The sequence below is a fragment of the Narcine bancroftii genome, chromosome 4, assembly GCF_036971445.1.
Source record: "Narcine bancroftii isolate sNarBan1 chromosome 4, sNarBan1.hap1, whole genome shotgun sequence".
NCBI classification, from domain to species: Eukaryota; Metazoa; Chordata; class Chondrichthyes; order Torpediniformes; family Narcinidae; genus Narcine; species Narcine bancroftii.
Window position 1 is genome coordinate 120,978,225 of NC_091472.1, and position 19,016 is coordinate 120,997,240.

Sequence of the window (19,016 nt, forward strand, 5' to 3'; positions counted from 1 at the left end):
CTGCAAGTCACCAACTGCTCATCAGGTGTGTGTTCTTCAGCTGCAGAGCCCTCACTGATCTGCCACTGTGATCACTGTCCTTGGGGGTTGTTTCTGCTTCTCAACATGGGGTGTTCTTCCTGTTACTGGTGTTCCTTAAGGCTGCTGCTGAACACAGCTGCCGCCATCTTGCATTTTAAAACATCACTGGCTCCTTTAACAGGCCATTTTAAACCTATATGAAGCCATCACCAGTAGGACCCCACAGTGGAGCACTGTGTCCCTACCAGCTCTAGAAATGCTGCCATCACAAGCTCCAGTGTAATAAAGGTTCAATAGCAAATGCTGCAATTGCAAGCATGAAAATAAAATGTGGTTGGTACAAGGCCATTTCCTCCCCCCTCTATTTCCTGGTTAACACAATTTGAACTAGATTTAAGAATAAAATGGAAAAAGTAATTGCATTCTATTTGCTCATTTTATTTAAATATTTGTATTTTTCATAACATTTAACCTTCCATTGTTTTTTGCTAAATATAATGTAAATTAATATTTAAATATTTCTACATATTACACAAAATAAAATAAGCAGCCTGGTGACCCAAGGTACAAGAGTTCTGAACTGAATGCATTCAGCAGAAGTGTAGTGTTCCACTTATTTAAGGTGTCAGCTAGTAACTTGTTAGAAGCTTGTGGATTTTTTGCTTGCCTTTGCTAGATAATATTGAGGGATTTTGCCCTCGCAGAGACTCTGACATTGAGTTGAGGTACTGCCCTGCTCTTGGGTCAGTTGCAGAACCACAGCAATTCAGGGCAAGGGGGCAATCTTCAGTCCTGGCCAATATTGGTTCCTCAACATCATAAAACACTTTCTTGGTGGTCATCTCACTGCTGTTTGTGGGAGGTTGTTGTGGGCAATTTGCTTACTGCAATGAGAATATACCTCAGAAGAACTTTTAAGCGGCTGTAAAGTTGTCTTATCAAGCTGTAGCATGGTACAAGGACAAATTTCTGCCACCATCTATCTTGGATGTTTATGGGGAAAGATGAGGGGAAGCAAAAGTGGTGTTCAAAAATCATGAAACATTTCAACCAAACTAAGAGAGAAACTCTGATGGTGCAAGGGTGGGTAACTCGAAGATGCACATTCATTCAGAAAAATCCAGAAGCAGGATGTGAACAGTATATTGTAATCCAGATGCTCTTCCTGAAAAGACAGTGAGGGCAGATTCAATCAGTAACTTTTAACGGGTGGGAGTGTGAAGATAGAGTGGGCCTAATTGGAGAGCTGGCACAACAAACCAAATGGCTACAACCTAGACCATGGCAATGCTTCAAATTCAAGCCCTAAGAATGTAATGCAGTGGATAGGAAATTTGCTCCCATTAATCTTGCCAAGGACTTTCACGATTGTACTGCATACTTCGCCTGAAACCTGAGATACTGCAGCTCACACAAGTGTGAACACTCATTTAAGTATTTTAATTCATAACCTCGCTCTTGTGTGGATTTTTAAAAATAATCTTTCATAATCAATCTGAAGTTTTAATTTTTAATTCTGTTGTACGACAATAGTGCAATAATCAGTTTAAATTTTCTTTTTCCTGTGAGTTGGTTGCTTTTCAATGTTTGATTCAGCAGATGGAATGCTTATATACCATGAGGAATTGTGAATTTAATTTCTGCTTCCGAGGATGTAAATAATTCCATTAGCAATGGTTTCAAGTCAGTAAATCTGGTAATGTGCTTCAGTGGCAACAAGAAAGTACAGTTAAACTCTTCAAATCATGTGCTTTGTTGCCTTTCCTGAGAAACTGGATTATTTTCAGTGTATTTCATGATCTTGTGTTTTTCTTCAGCACCTGGGAATTGAATTGCAGGGATCTTTGACAATCATGGCACCTTGTAGTACCCCCTTGAGAAATTGGTTTTCTCCCTCCTCCCTCCAGTAGCCTCAGGAGTTGGGAGACAAAAGTTCTGTTTTAGTTACAAGTCTTTAAAAGCACACAAGTGTATATTTCTTTGTTCATAATATTTTAGTAGTTTTGGTGCCTTGAGGATTTCCAGTTCATGAAAGCGGTCCGCACTCAGTGAAAACTCATCTGGCCCTTCACCACACCCACCTTCCTCAGGAAAGCTGGCATATCCAGGGTGCACCATTAACTCCATTGTCAATATTGTGTCATCCTGCCTTTGGATTCCTGCAGGAAAAATGTCCAATAAATGGTGCTGCTTTGCTTTCCTTGTTGCTATGGCATTCTCTATGGTTGTCTGGAGATTTGACACAGACATATTTTTCCCCATTGTTGTCAGGCCAATATATATATCAGGCCATCTGTTGGGAAGAATAAAAAGTCATCATTTACATAAAATGAATGCATAGTTGATGAGTCCATTGCATATTTCATTGATTACTTAATAGGTAGAACTTGCAGATACAACAACTGTGCTATAAACTGCCATCTATCTTTCAAGCTCAGCAATGGGATCCCATTCCAAATATCAGTGATAACGTGGACTGGTATTGGATTCATTTTTCATTTTTGACTGGTTGTTTTAATCTCTGCAAGTTGAATTCTTTTCTTCATTTCAATCCTATCCAGTCTTTTCATCTCCAGCCTCACTCTTGGGGTACTGATCCTTCCATATTTAAAAGAAGTGTCCCTCTAGTTTGTCACTAAACTGAATGAGAACCCAAATTAAATAAATAAAAATATTGGAAACCTCTGCCAAGTCTGGCAGCATCTGTGGAAAGAGAAAGGGAATTCATCAAATGGGAGACATGAATGGATGCTTGTTCTCTCATCATTTTCTGTTCCTATTTCACGATACAGTCCAGTTGATCGCACTGCACATTTGTGGGACTTGCAAAGGACGATTGGTTGCTATACTTCCTGCAATACAACTGATTACATTGCATCACAAGTAACTGGCTTTAATGCACTTGAGATTGTCTTAAAGTTTGGCAAAGATGCTACAGAAAGCACGCTTTCTTTACACAATAAATCATTAAAATAATGTGATAAATGCTTAGTAACATCTACACAATCGTAGATTTTTTTAAAAAATGGACAGATTGTCAATAGCTATGAAAAACTAAGCATTTAATCATGTTCTTACTTTGGTCATGACTTAGCTTCAGAAGAATTATTAACAGTAAGCATTAGGGTTGTTTCCTTGGAAATAATACGACGAATGAAAGGAAGATGTACTGCTTTGTCTTGTTTGAATCAGCTCAGGATATGACAAATTCCATCACGCCAACTTCCAAAACTCTATTTTTATTGCAAGAATAGTTCTAATCTGAAGCACATAGAAAATGGTTCTCCTATTTATCTCCCCAAAAGAAATAACAAAAGGGCTTCATTTGTACTTTGAGACTCCAGGCTTTTTCTAAACCTGAAGAGAACACATCTACATGATGTTACTAAATATAAATAGATCACCAAGTTATTAAGGTACGGCCTAATTACTGAGGATTCTTTAGAGGTGCAGACAGGGACTCTTGAATTGGATTGAATGAAACAGATAAGGCAAGTAGTCTTTCCCTGGGTGGGAGTATCTAAAACTAGAGGGAATGGATTTAAGGGGAAAGGTTTAAAAGTGACCCAAAGATTATTCACTCACTCCCCATCCCAAAGGACAATAGGTATTAACTACCAGAGAAGGTGGCTACAATTATGACATTTAAATAGGCACATGGGTAGGAAAGGTAAATGAGACCAAACATTGGCAAATGGGACTAGCTCAGGTAGATAAGTTGGGCCAAATGGCTCATTTTTGTGATGTGAAACTCATGCCTAATCTTTATCATGGAAGATTTGACATTTTTAAGCAGTTACAAAGGATTTGTTAGACACTATTTCCCTCCTTTGAACACCATTATTTCAGACAAACATTAATGAGGAGGGACACTCATTGCCCAGTTCACAGGTGGCAAGCTGGTTTTGTAGTTCTGAGCACTGGTCAGTAATTCCATCCTGATCAGAATAACTGCAGTTGCTGTGCAATGAATTTTGATGGCAATGGTATCGCATACTACTGTAGATGTTTCTATAGGGCAGCACATTTGGTGTAGCAGTTAGCACAATGCCTTTACAGCGCCAGTGATTGGGACCAGGGTTCAAATCGCTTTCCCCATGTCTCCATGGCTCCAATTTCCTCCCACCATTCAAAACGTATTGGACGTGTAGGTTAACGGGATGTTAATTGGGCAGCACAGATTCATGGACTGAAATGGCCAGTTACTGTGCGATACGTCTAAATTTTTAAAAAAGTGTTGCGACTTGTCAGAAGGCCAGTTAGTTTAGTCTCAACTACCCATCCATGTATCTTGAACTTAGTTGAAGCTTCCTCAAAGGGGTGTTGTTGATAATACATGCCAAGATCCATTATTTGGACACTGGACATGGTTACTAATGGCAAGGCCATTCTTAACTGGCCCAGAATGGAAGTGGTTGAGAAGGGTTTACTATATTGGTCAGGCTGTAGTCACATAATAGCCAACTGGTCAATAGTTCACTGCTGTTTTAATTTCAAGGTTCCTTTTATTGTCACTGTAATAATACATTAAAAATGTAACATACATAATATATTTCAACTTCTGTCTGCTGTTAGGCAAGCGGAATTGCCATGAGCATTTCCTGGCACCCCTAACAATAGGAGACAGAAGAAAAAGAGAAAGCCTTCAGAGTCACTGTCTGTGGATTCTCCTGCAGCTACACAGACTCCTGTTTGATTCATGACCATGACCATGCAACACGAGCTCCAGATCCAAACCTCCAACACTATCAGGAAGCTTTTAGTGCTCGAGGCCCTTCGGGAATCCTATTTGTTTTCAGCACCATCTCAAATCCCATCTCCAATATCCGTTTCAGGTGAAGCCAGTCTTCAACAGCCTGCAATGTAAAGGTGGGAAATAGTATCTGACAAAGCCTGTGTGAGTCTTTCAGCTGCTGGGCCCCTCAAGGGTCTGCTGCTGTAGTCACCTTCCCTGTAGGGTCTTTCGGCCACTGTGCCCTTTGATCCTCCGCTGTTGTGGTCACCATCTGTCTTCCATGCTTCTTGTTCTCCCATTTCTGGTTCCCTCTGCTGCTCCCTCAGAGTCTGCAACTCCACATTCATTTAATCCGTTCACTTGGTGAAGTTATGTACTTGTGCCTCTGGATCAAATGTCCAAACCTCTTGCCTTCCATTGCCAGTAACTTAGTCATTGTGACAGACATTTCAATTCCACAGTTGCCCAAGTGGAAGTGACATCTCAGCAACGCTTTGAAGTTTTGAATAAAATAAGAGTTTAAACAAAGAGTTGCCATAAGCATTTCCTGGCACTCTTAACAATAGGAAACAGAGAAGCAAAAGGGAGTCCATTCAAAGTCACTGAGTGTCCGTGGAACAAAGGTAAGTTCCAGTTTGCCTATCGTAGCATCGCATCTACAGAAGATGCCATCTCATTGGCTCTACAGAAAGCCCTGGAATGTCTGGACAGTAAAGATGCATACATCAGGATGCCTAGACTATAGTTCAGCATCTAAACCCATCATTCCCCTCAAAACTGATCTGCAAACTCCCAAGACCTGAGACTCAACATCCCATTGTGTGACTGGATCATGGATTTCCTCTGCTCCAGACCATAATCAGTGAGCATTGGTGAGAATATCTCCTCCACAATCTCCATCAGTACTGGAGCACCACAGGGCTGTGTTCTTACCCCCCTGCTCTACTCACTCTACACCTATGACTGAGTGGCTCGGTACGACAATAACACCATCTACAAATTTGCCAATGATGCCACTGTAGTTGTATAAAGAAAGGGGGTGAGTCAGCATATGGGAGGGAGATTGAAAACTTGGCTGAAGGTGTACCACCAACAACCTTGTACTCAATGTCACCAAAACTAAGGAGCTGATTGTTGACTTCAGGAAAGCCAGAAGTGTATGATCCAGTGATCATTGGGGGATCAGAGATGGAGAGGGTGAGCAAATTTAAGTTCTCAGAAGTCACCAACTCGGTGGATCTTTCCTGGACCCAACACTAATGGCATCATGAAGAAAGCTCATCTGCGCCACTATTTCCTCTGGAGTTTGCAGAGGTTTGGTAATGACACCTGAAACCCTGGCAAATTTCTACAGATGAGTGGTGGAAAGTGTGCTGACAGGTTGCATCATGGTCTGGTATGAGGACACCAATACCCCTGAGTGCAAAGCTCTGAAAAAGGTAGTGGACACAGCCCAGAACATCACAGGCAAACCCCTTCCCACTATCACTGCTGTCTGAGCAGCAGCAGCCATCATCAAGTATCCACACCACACAGCACACGCTCTGTTCTTACTGTCGCTGCCATCAGGAAAGAGGTCTAGGTGCCTCAAGACTCACACCACCAGGTTCAGGAACAGCTGCTACCCCTCCACCATCAGACTCCTCCACACCACCAGGTTCAGGAACAGCTGCTACCCCTCCACCATCAGACTCCTCCACACCACCAGGTTCAGGAACAGCTGCTACCCCTCCACCATCAGACTCCTCCACAATAAACTCAACAAGGGACTCAATTAGTACTCTTACTTGTACACTATTAATTATTCTTCTCTGTATTGCCATGTCAGTTTGTTTACATTCATTATCTGTCTACAGTTCTTTATTTGTTTATATGTCTACATTGTGTTTTTTCAGTACCAATTAGTGGTAATTCTGCCTTGCTCACAGAAAAAAGGAATCTCCGGGTTGTATGTGATGTCATGTATGTACTCTGACAATAAATGTCACATCTAAAGGGAAAGAAATTAAAAAACAGATCAAAACTAAAGATAGTGCTAATTTTCTAGATAGCTTTTTCAGAGAGTCATACCAATAAGTGACCTGGATCCACTGGAAAATTAGACTAATGGTGTACTGGATATAGGAACCAAGATACTGATCAGCCCGGAATGAGTGAATGGCAGGGCATATTTGAATGGGCTGAGCTGTCTGCTCAGTACAGAGAAGTACTGGAGGAGTTCAACAAGTGACACCACATCCATAGAAAGTAAAAAGCAGTTGACGTTTCAGGCCTGAAGTCCTTCTTCAGGAGTGGTCCTGTAGAAAGGCTCCGGACCAAATCGTTGACTGCTGGTTGTGTCACCCAGTTTCTCCAGCAGTTTTGTGGGCAGTACTTGACCCAGCATCAGCAGATTTCTTGCTTGCTTGCTTCCATTGTGCTTTCTCCTCTCCTTGTTCTTCCTCAGTAAAGGGGCAGGATCCACTATAAGTTTAAAATTGATGAGCTGCGAGGCAGAAAACAGTCAACAAGAGGGAAAGAGTTTGGGGGAAATCTTTTAAAAGGAAGCTTTCATCGGGGTTGGATGACAAAGTGATTTAGAAAGGAAAACAACTGTAGATGCTGGAATTAAAAAGACAAAATGAAGACAGTCAGCATCTGTGGAGAGAAACAGTTAATGTTTCAGGTTAATGATCTTTTACTGACCTGGAAAATTAACTCACTCACCATACATGCTGTCTGACCCATTGTGAATCCCCACTATTGTCAGATAAAATGCAATATTTCCTCCCCCCCCAACACATACACAATTAACATTGGACACTGGATCCATTTCACAAATCTCCAGGAAAATACGCATGGATAATTCTGGTTGCAACAAGAGAGCAGATCAGTCACTGATGACCAGAACCTCATTCATCCCATGGATGTACCTGTCTCCAGAGTGTGACAGGGATCTGAACAATTAGACACTCGTCACTTACCTAATTCCATGCCTTTGAAATACATCCATTGAATTGAAGGCATCTTTTTCAATCTGCAGGTAAAAGTCCATGAGCTCCTGGGTTATCCGATCACAGCAATGGAGGCCTGGCTCTACAGGAATGCGGGTGTATAGGATGCCATAATCAGAAAGCACTTGGGCAAATACATCTCGAATATCTGTAGTGCAGAAGTACGATGGTGGCATGTTAATGTTTACTGCAACATCTCATCTTGGTGCACCAATTCTGTTTTCAAATTCTACTGAACTTTCAAAACAGGCCCCCAAAGTCAGAGAGTCATGCAGCATTGAAAACAGATCCTTCAGCCAGACTGCCCACGTCAACCAAATCATCTCCCCAAGCAAGTCTCATTTCCCTGTGTTTATCCTATATCCTATTTACCTGTCCAAACACATTTTAAATGTTATAAGTGTACCCACTCTTATCACTTCTGACAGCTCTTTCCACACACCCACCAGCCTTGTGTATGAAAGAGTTGTCCTTCCAATTTCCTTTAACTCTTTCCCCCTCACTTCTAGTTTTAGACCCTCCTACTGGCCCAGAATGGAGGTGGTTGTGAAGGGTTTACTATATTGGTCAGGCGGCTGTAGTCACATATAGGCCAACTGGACAATCCAATAGTTCAGTGTTGTTCTATCATTTTAATTTCAAGGTTATTTTTATTTTCACTAATAATACATAAAAAGTGTAAAATACATGATATATTCCAAATTTTGTCTGTTGTTAGGCAAACAACGGGTTGCCATGAGCATTTTCTGGTGCCCCCAACAATAGAAGCAAAAGAGAGTCCCTTCAGTGTCACTGGGTATGCATGGATTCACCTCCAGCACTCATAAATGCCTCAGTAGTTAAGGGCATTTATTCCTTTGCCCTCTCCTTGCCCCACATTGCATATGAAACTAATATAGAACTTGGTGATTCTTGATAGTTTCTCCTTGATAATCCAGAAAATCTCAAAGGGAGATGGCAGTGTTATGCCTCAGGAAAAGATAATTAACCCTTACTTTGTGTTGATATGTATTTAGAAGAAAATAAGGCCCTCTAATTTCCATTGGTTCTTACCTGGTAACACATGGACATGCTGATGTCCATCCATGTGATAAGGTAAATGGCCAGTCAGTTCACAGAATAGATCCACTTGTCCCCGGAGCTCTCTATCTACCTGGCAAAGGAAAATAAGCGACAGACTCGATGAAACTAGCGCCACTTTGATTGAGGGGCTGTCCACGAGGATCAGGGGATCAAGTTGGACGACTGACGTAGAAGCTGGAAAACGTTCAAGACAGAGGGCTTGTATGAACACGCGTGTGCACAATGCTGACAGAAAAATTGTAGTTTCCATCCCTGGAATTTCCATTCTATTTTAACAGGTTCCTTGTGGGTATTGAAAATAGAGGCACACAAGATTGAATCCTAGAAATCAGTTGGGATACTTTGATTAAAAAAAATACATGAAAGAAAAAGCTATTAAAATGAGAGATGGTTCAAGTGATTAGTATTGCCTCACAATAACAAAATTGCTCAAGTCGAGTCTTGAGATGAAGCTTTTAAAACTATAAAGACTGAGAATATAACAAAGAAAGGGAAGATAGAATTTAAGAGTAAACTGAGAAACAAGCATGGAAAGTTTAGGAGCAAGTATCAGAGAGTTTTAAAAAGAATCATACAGCATGGTGAGAACCTGGAATGCATTGCCATGGATAGTGGCTGTGGCTTGATACAACATGGACACTTAAAAGATAGTTTTGTGGATGTAAGAAAAATAGGGGGCTGTGGACTGGGGGGTGGGGGGAAGAGCGAGATTGTCGATTAGGTTTAGATGTGTCAGCACATCACTGGGCTGCGGGGCCTGCTCTATACTGTTCTATCAAAGCAAAGGAGCTTCTGTCAGTATGCAGAATGGAAGTGATTAGCAAGGGAAAATGTGTGTGCCTCACTACAGTAACAGGAGATTTTAATCATGGAAAGTGTGGGAACAGCAAAGGAATTTAAAAAAAACTTAAATGCGTACTATTACAAAGGAAGATGCAAAAAAAATGTGTCAGAAATGGGTCTGGCAAAGAATAGGAGCCAAAGGAAATTAGCAATAAAAAGCGGTATAACATTGGTGAGAATGAAGGTGGATCACTGCCCGGGATTTGAGGCATTTGGAGGGCACAGGTTCATGGGCTGGAAGGGCAAGTTACCATTCTGTATGTCTAAATTTAAAGTCAGTGGTGAGGAAAATGCAAAAGTCACACCATCAGAATACAGCATAGAAGAGAGGATGTAATAACACACCACCCTGGAAAGAATTAAAAACGGAAAATGTTGGATATATTCAGCAGATTAGTTTGCATCAGTGGGAAGAGAAACAGTTAATCTTTTAGTCACACAGTATGGAAGCAGGTGTTTTAGCTCAACTTGTCCATACCAACTAAAAAGCCCCACCTACACTCACCTGCCTGTGACTATCCTATCTATGTATTTGCCCAAATGTTTCTTAAGCGTTGCTAATAGTTGTAGCTTCAGCCACCTCCTCCAGCAGCTTACTCCACACACCCACCACCCTCTGTGCAAAAAAAAGTTTGAAGACCTTTTACCACAATTGAAAAAGAATAAACAGCACTGCTCGGGTGAAAGGAAAATCAAGTTTATCCACTGAAGTTCTCAGAGCTGACTCTTAAATCAAACAAGGGGCAATCAGTGGATTGTACTTGTGGACAGTCTGAAGGTTTACCATTGATGGCAAATCCTGCTCAGCTGCAGTAAGAATATATGAATATATCTCTCTTCTCTCTTTGGCTTGGCTTCGCGGACGAAGATTTATGGAGGGGGTAAAAGTCCACGTCAGCTGCAGGCTCGATTGTGGCTGACAAGTCCGATGCGGGACAGGCAGACACGGTTGCAGCGGTTGCAGGGGAAAATTGCTTGGTTGGGGTTGGGTGTTGGGTTTTTCCTCCTTTGTCTTTTGTCAGTGAGGTGGGCTCTGCGGTCTTCTTCAAAGGAGGTTGCTGCCCGCCGAACTGTGAGGCGCCAAGATGCACGGTTTGAGGCGATATCAGCCCACTGGCGGTGGTCAATGTGGCAGGCACCAAGAGATTTCTTTAGGCAATCCTTGTACCTCTTCTTTGGTGCACCTCTGTCACGGTGGCCAGTGGAGAGCTCGTCATATAACACGATCTTGGGAAGGCGATGGTCCTCCATTCTGGAGATGTGACCCACCCAGTGCAGCTGGATCTTCAGCAGCGTGGACTCGATGCTGTCGGCCTCTGCCATCTTGAGTACTTCGATGTTAGGGATGAAGTCGCTCCAATGAATTTTGAGGATGGAGCGGAGACAACGCTGGTGGAAGCGTTCTAGGAGCCGTAGGTGATGCCGGTAGAGGACCCATGATTCGGAGCCGAACAGGAGTCTGGGTATGACAACGGCTCTGTATACGCTAATCTTTGTGAGGTTTTTCAGTGGTTGTTTTTCCAGACTCTTTTGTGTAGTCTTCCAAAGGCGCTATTTGCCTTGGAGAGTCTGTTGTCTATCTCGTTGTCGATCCTTGCATCTGATGAAATGGTGCAGCCGAGATAGGTAAACTGGTTGACCGTTTTGAGTTTTGTGTGCCCGATGGAGATGTGGGGGGGCTGGTAGTCATGGTGGGGAGCTGGCTGATGGAGGAACTCTATTAATCTCAAGGAATTTAAACACCTCCAACTGCATATTTCCCTATCCATTGGCTAAGTGGAAGCAGTAAAATTAACAATGCAAGAATAATTACTCAGCTGTGAAGGGCATGTTGTTCTAAATGTGCACATTTACCTCAGAATTGGAATATTTACCTTTTCATTACTTACTGTTTCCATAAATCTTCGTCCGCGAAGCCAAGCCAAAGACAAGAAAGACTTACTGTTTAAAGGGGAAAATGCTACAGCTCAAAAACATGGAGTAAATAGCAATTAAAGTTAAATGGTATCTGCATTATTCATGTACCTGTACAATTTCTAAAACTGTATCACAGCAGAGGATATTTGGAAAGACATTTATTCCCACTCCCAAATAGCCCTACAAATTTCCCCACACAAGTATTCATAAAATTGCTGCTGAATCTGCTTTCATCTCTTTTAAAAATGAAATTTGGAAACATGAACATTGCACAGACAATGTCATATTGCTCCCTGCATGTGTCCAAAGACACATTGATAGATTAATATTAAATAATTATTCGATACCTGTTGAATTGTTTTCATATTATTGAGCAGAAGCAGAGCAGAGTTCTTCATTTACTCTTGCAAAACACTGCATGATTTTCAACACTTGCTAAATCTCCCCTGAGCTCTGCATACAAACTCAAAATATAGACATGGTAGTGAGTTGTATTTCACTCCGAATTTTGAAAGCACTGTTTGAGACACGATTACTATTGATATTTGAAAACAGGACATTTCTTCCACATGGCTACCTCAGTAATATTTAATAATAATTCACTTCCTATTGATTTGTTTATCTTTTGCTAAGTGAAATAGAAATCTGATAAAACAGCATCTATTTTCATTGTCCCTAGATGTAAACAGACAAATCAACTTTTGTTCTAAAGTAAGGAGACATTGCAGACATCTATGTGAGGTGCTGCCATCATCATAAAGGACCCTTATAACCCTGGTCACAATCTCTTCTCACTGCTTCCTTTGGGCAGAAACCTGAAAGCCAGCATCTCTAGGTTCAAGAACAATTTCTTGCCCCACTTTCAGGACCCGGAATTTCCCCAAACTTCCAGGAACTACTCCAGGACCCGGAATTTCCCCAAACTTCCAGGAACTACTCCAGGACCCGGAATTTCCCCAAACTTCCAGGAACTACTCCAGGACCCGGAATTTCCCCAAACTTCCAGGAACTACTCCAGGACCCGGAATTTCCCCAAACTTCCAGGAACTACTCCAGGACCCGGAATTTCCCCAAACTTCCAGGAACTACTCCAGGACCCGGAATTTCCCCAAACTTCCAGGAACTACTCCAGGACCCGGAATTTCCCCAAACTTCCAGGAACTACTCCAGGACCCGGAATTTCCCCAAACTTCCAGGAACTACTCCAGGACCCGGAATTTCCCCAAACTTCCAGGAACTACTCCAGGACCCGGAATTTCCCCAAACTTCCAGGAACTACTCCAGGACCCGGAATTTCCCCAAACTTCCAGGAACTACTCCATGACCCGGAATTTCCCCAAACTTCCAGGAACTACTCCAGGACCCGGAATTTCCCCAAACTTCCAGGAACTACTCCAGGACCTGGAATTTCCCCAAACTTCCGGGAACTACTCCAGGACCTGGAATTTCCCCACACTACCAGGAACTACTCCACCAGAATCGGGAATTTCCCCAAACTTCCAGGAACTACTCCAGGACCTGGAATTTCCCCAAACTTCCAGGAACTACTCCAGGACCTGGAATTTTCCCACACTACCAGGAACTACTCCAGGATTGGGATTTTTCCCACACTACCAGGAACTACTCCAGGACCACCACACATCTGCCTGCATTATTGAAATATCACTTTATTTTGCACTAATTGCAAATCAAAATATTTATGTTTATTATATCTTTATCTGTGACATGACAATTTAATTACATTAACTTTCTGCCACACTTTCCATTTGTATAATATAATGAAATTAAATATAATTGACAACACCTCATCTTTACGGCATCAGGAAAGTACATTGGGATGGAGCGCATTCTGCTTCACATCTGGATTAAATATCACACATTTGTCAGACCAGGTGGAAGAAGTGAGAAATGATGGGCACAGCCCACAGAAGGCAGCATTTGCTAATCAATTCGAATGGTAAACTATCTGAGAATAGAAATACCCTTCAATGCAGCAGTTCCCAGAATCAATCATGTAATGTGTAAATTTAACAGTGTTCTTTCCTGACCCACATTTGATGTTATCACTGAAAGCATCACCTTTCTGGAATTTCTGCACAAAGAACAAGCCTTTTTCTATGAAATTCACAAGTACATATCAATAAATGCTACAGGGTACTCATTTTCCAAGTGTTTTATATACAGTACATTTCCCCATATCCGAAATTCGGTTCACCGAAAAGTTCTGTTATCCAAACTGTTTTTTGGCGGCGACATGACATCACAAGTTGGAAAATAAATTCACCCGACTTGCCCATGTGGGGCTCTGATGCTCTGTTGGTCCCATTTTGAAAACAACAGTGCTCTCGTGTACTGTACAATGGCAAAAAGATCTGCACATAGTCACTGTCGATATCAGTGAAAAGAGATCTCTTTGGTAAGAATTAATTCATGCTTGAAAAGCCTGCTGTTTGTTGTTGTTTAACCACTGATGCAAGTATTCCGCTGATACTACTGAGCTGTTTAAAGTCATTTTTCCATTATCCAAAAAGAACCATTAACTGAAAAACATCTTGTCACAAGCTTTTTGGATGTGGGGAAACATACTGTAATTGGTATTACAGACAATTTTCTGCAACAAGTATATTGTGTGCAGAGGTTTCCTTTCAGGCTTGCTCATAGCAAAAAGGAGGTTTACTTCCTTGCTGTCAAATGTTAATGTTGGGTTAGCTCCAATGGTGCAGGTGGTGGCCTCCAAACTGAACCAACAGTAACACTTTTAAGAGTACAGGAGTTAGGATGTCAGATTGTAGCTGTAGAGGTCGTTTCCAAGACTGTGTGCAGAATATAGTGGGGAGTTCAGATTGTCAAACCATAGGAAAGATGTGATAGAGCAAGAAATAATGGAGGGAGTTTCACAAGGATGTTTGGACCTGTGGGCTTGAGTTACGAGGAGATACGGGATAGGCTGGGACCATTTTCTGTGGGGTAAAGAGTGACCATATAGATGTTTATAAAATCATGAGGGACATAGATAAGGGAAATGGTCACAGACTATCTCTCAGAAGAAAGGAGTCTAACACTGGAGGGCACTGGTTTAAGGTGACACAAGAAAGCTTCCAAAAGGAAGCAAGGGGCAAGTTCACCCCCCCCCCCCACCCAAACAGACGATGATGGGCATATGAAATAAGCTGCCAGACATAATAGAAGAGTTGGGTACAATTAAAGGACATTTGGGTAGAATCATGGCTAGGAAATGTTTAGAGGGATATGGATCAAATGCAGACATATGGGATTAACTCAGCAAAGCACTGTGGTCAGGACAAATTGAGCTTCCATGCTGTACAACTCCACAGCTTGAACAGACACAAAGCTCCCATTCCTCGGCCCCACTAATAGATCAGGCTTATACAGCAATACAGTACTTTGGTCTTCAGAGTAGGTTTATTGAGCAGTTTGTGCTGAGGTTGGTTCTGTCATCCTTTGGATGCTACAGCACTTCATGGCTTTGGGAGAGAGACATTATCTAGTTTTGTGTGTCTGATCAATGATGTCTTGAAAAGAAAGGCCCAGAGTGCTTACAATCCTGAGCACAGTGAAGGGGTACCTTATCAGTCCCACCACCAGAAAATGAAGGAGAGGGTGCAAAACAGCCAACTCATGCAAGATAATAGCTGCAATTTTACATTTCAATTTGGATGACTGGGAACACAGTTGGGCACATTTCCCATGAGGAAAATAGAACAGTGGTCTAAACAGTTGGCTTTCAAATCAGAAACTTCCTGTATGCACACATCATTTTAACATTGTCACAAACAATAGAAAAGTAGTTTTTTAAAAAATTCCTGGGAAAGGCCAATTTTTAATGATCTGGAATGGAGATTCACCTTCTTATACCATTGAAGTTTTTCTGGTCAAGGTGGGGTTGGACATTTCAGGGTGTGGATATAGTGAAGATGAAGGAATGACAGTACATTTCCACATTAGGTTGGGGATCCTTTGTACACATTTACTGACCTTCAACTTGCAAGCAATGAACTTTGCAGGTCTGCAAGGTGCTGTCAATGGGGAGTTTGTGGTTACTGTACAGAAGCCCAACAATGCGGTAACAAAAAAGTAGAAATAGCTTCATGAAGAAAGGCCAGGTGCAAGATTGGGGAACACGGATCAAGTCACTTCAACTTGTTCCAATGATGTCAAAGCATCCTGTGGCACCATGAACTGGAAAATACATTAGGTGAGATTGTTGCAAGCTGACAGTTGGTCAGCATTCATTTACTATTATAAAATTAATCAAATAATAAAGTATTCACTTCAATACACAAATGTGCTGGAGAAACTCTGCAGGTCAAGCAGCATCCATAGGAATTAACGGGTAACCCATGTTTCAGGCCTGGGGCTTTCATCAGATACAAGAACCATCAATGATCATAATGATGTATTTTATACACTAATAACTAACTTAAATCTGGCAACGCTAGTGACCTATTACACAAGGATGTAAGGAATATGTTTGCCCATTATTTCTCACCACTGATGGGTTTGATGAAGACAAATATTATTGGTATTATACACATAACATGCAAATCAAGGTTGTAAATTTGAAGGCAAAAACAGTAATTCCAAAAAATGTTTCCTGTCAAAACAAAAAGCCCTGTGCTGGCCTGGCAAAGGGCTCAAGCTTCCTGCCTTCCCATCCCTCGCTGGTGGTCCGCAGGAAATAAAGGGACAATTAAGTTGGTCTGTGCCTGATGAAAGATTGGGAACCATTGTGCAAGCCCATAGAATGAGAGGTAACAGAATAAGCAAAGGAAGGTGTGGGCAGGGAGTTGGAGGTGGGGTTCTGGGGCTGGTGGGACCCTGGAGAAGGCAGGAATAAGCAATGTGATAGGGTAATTTAAGCACAAAAGATAACACTGGAATTTTAAACTCATGGTTTCTGTAAGCAACTCTGTGTTTGCACTAATCATAGTGCAGAGAATGTTCACTGGGTTGATTCTTGGGACAAAGAGTTGATCTATGAAAGATTGAGCAAGGTGGGCCAATACTAATTCAAGTTTAGATAAATTAAAGGTGATCCTCCATTTTCCCAAGGGAATTTGAAAGGATAGATCCCGAGCAGATTTTCCCATGTGCAAGGGCATCCATAACCAGGGGGCACAGTTTCAGAATAATGAGGAACCCACTCAAAGCAGAACCAAGGAGTGAACTGCAAAGGAGACAAGGGGTGTGGAGAGGCAGTGGGAAATTGTTGTTGGGGCCAAGGTTGGATCGCAATGATCTTACTGAGTAGTAGAATGGGCCCTAGCATCTGTTGAGCTTTCACTTTTATTTTTTTGTTTAATGAGCTACATTTTGTACATTTTTCTTCCCCTTGTGTCTACATAGTGCAAGGATGAGATGAAGTGCATCAGCCTGGACAAATGCAAGCATGATATACATATTTAACTGTTATACCAATTGTACTCTTTCTTGAAGAAATGTGTCCCACTTGGGTACAACGAAAGTGAAAGATAACGTCTGATTCAAGGACACAGCAGAGAGAAGGAGTGGCAGGTTCAGGTGGCATTTTTAAGGATTAAACCTCTGGAATTATGGGGACAATTTGATTTTATTGCTTTCTAATTTTAATTGGAAATCTAATCACAGCTTCTTGGTGCAGTGTGCCATGGATGACCCGTCAGAGAGGAAACCAAAGTTTGCTGATGGGTGGCGCAAAACTTGACTGAATTATGGGAAGCTTATTGCTGATACTGTATATTACATAATCTAGCTTCAAAGAGTTAGAGCATAAGAAACAAGAGCAGGAGTTGGCCATTTGTTAACATTAAGGTGTTAAAATTGAGCCAGTGGTGAATGCAGGCTCAACTTTAACATTTAAGAACATTTGTGCAAGTATAGGGATGAGAGGGGTATGAAGGGCTAGGGACTGGGTGCAGGTCAGTGGGATGAGGCAGAATAATAGTTCAGCACTGAACAGAAGGGCCAAAAGGCCTTTTTTCCTCTGCTATAAGGTTCTATGATTCTATTCCGGCCTGTCAAGGCTGTTCTGCCAATCAATATCATGGCTGATCTGGCCATGGACTCATCTCCACCTACCCATCTGTTCCCCATAACCTTGAATTCCTCTACTTTGCAAATATTTATTAGGTCTTAAATACTCCACTGTTTCCTTGGGCAGAGAATTCCACAGATTCACTACTCTCTGGGAGAAGCAGTTCCCCCTCATCTCAGCCTTAAATCTACTCCCACGATTCTGAAGGTGATATCCCCTAGTTTTATTCTCACCTAACAGTGGACTCCTGGAGCAAGGAAACCAACATTCCATTTGTCTTCTCGATAACCAGCTGTACCTACAAACAATCTTCTGAGTATAGTCCCAGGCTACTCAATTTCTTCCCCTCAGCTACCGCCCTCATTTTCAGAATCAAACTAGTAAAATAGAAAAAAATGTTTTGAAAGGAAAGCAAATGAGTAGAAACATCCATTCAGCAGAACTTTTATCTAGAAAGAGGTAGTTCTAATGCAGCCAAATGGGATTAACATGGATGGATAAAAAAGGTCAGTGTGAAGGTAGAAGACCAGAAGACCATTTCTGTCCTTTTGTTTAAACACTCTGTCTCCGAATTTCTCCTATCGACAAGTACCTCAGATAAGTTGATAAAGCCACTCTTCAGCACTTCCCTAATTCCCATTTTTCCATGAAAAAAGCCATCCTTATTGACCAGGGAAGAGCCAATTCGGAGTTGTTCACTGACAGGTAAACCCTCAGAGAGATTTGCATGAAGGCCAAGGGGAACTTTCTTTCTGTTTGAGAGAGAAAAAGAAAATCTTTAAAACAATATGCTACACTAATGAAAATGGTGCATAATGTTCCTCATGCACAATTCAAAGGCTAAGCAGGTAACATGGGTTTTTTTTTTTTAAATGATTTTTTTCGAAGCACAAATGCAGAAACACATTCACAGGGTCGAGATGGATGATGATTCACTGCCTTTCCCACTCTCTCTCTCACTGTTCTCTTTATACAATAATAACTTAATTGAGCTGGTTTTAATGTCTTTTTTTTACTCTTTTTCCAAGGCTGAATTGCAAAGCCGATTTGCAGCAATGAATGTTAATGGAAATACATTCCAGTGCTGTTGAGAGATGAAACACACCTGGTAGCCATTGCAGCAGCTTCTTTAGCAGCAGTACCGTTCACCAGCAAGGATGCATTGGAAATGGCTTTCGCTCTGAAGCATTCCATTATACCGCGATTCCTCCTTCGACAGTAACCAAAGTCATCACCAGTCACTATTAACCTCACTCTAGGCTGTGGCATTCTGAAACATCAGGACTAAAGGCAGAAAAGACAGAGCAAAGTCACCAGATGATCACACTTTAAGCCTGTACCAAATACAACCTGTCACAACCATGTATTCTTATTAGTTACATGTCAGATC

The 19,016-nt window shown here is 41.7% G+C and overlaps 1 protein-coding gene across 1 annotated transcript in view; it reads right to left on the reverse strand.

Annotated features, from left to right (window-relative positions):
- Positions 1 to 438: 438 nt before the first annotated feature.
- ydjc (YdjC chitooligosaccharide deacetylase homolog) overlaps positions 439 to 19,016 on the reverse strand; it is a 43,689-nt gene continuing 25,111 nt past the window's right edge. The window contains exons 2-6 of the mRNA XM_069932653.1: positions 18,732 to 18,910; positions 18,219 to 18,378; positions 8,803 to 8,902; positions 7,720 to 7,897; positions 439 to 2,314 (exon numbers count right to left, since the gene is read on the reverse strand). Coding sequence (XP_069788754.1) covers positions 1,966 to 2,314; positions 7,720 to 7,897; positions 8,803 to 8,902; positions 18,219 to 18,378; positions 18,732 to 18,895 — 951 coding nt within the window. The 5' untranslated portion in view covers positions 18,896 to 18,910 and the 3' untranslated portion in view covers positions 439 to 1,965. The remainder of the gene's footprint in view (positions 2,315 to 7,719; positions 7,898 to 8,802; positions 8,903 to 18,218; positions 18,379 to 18,731; positions 18,911 to 19,016) is intronic.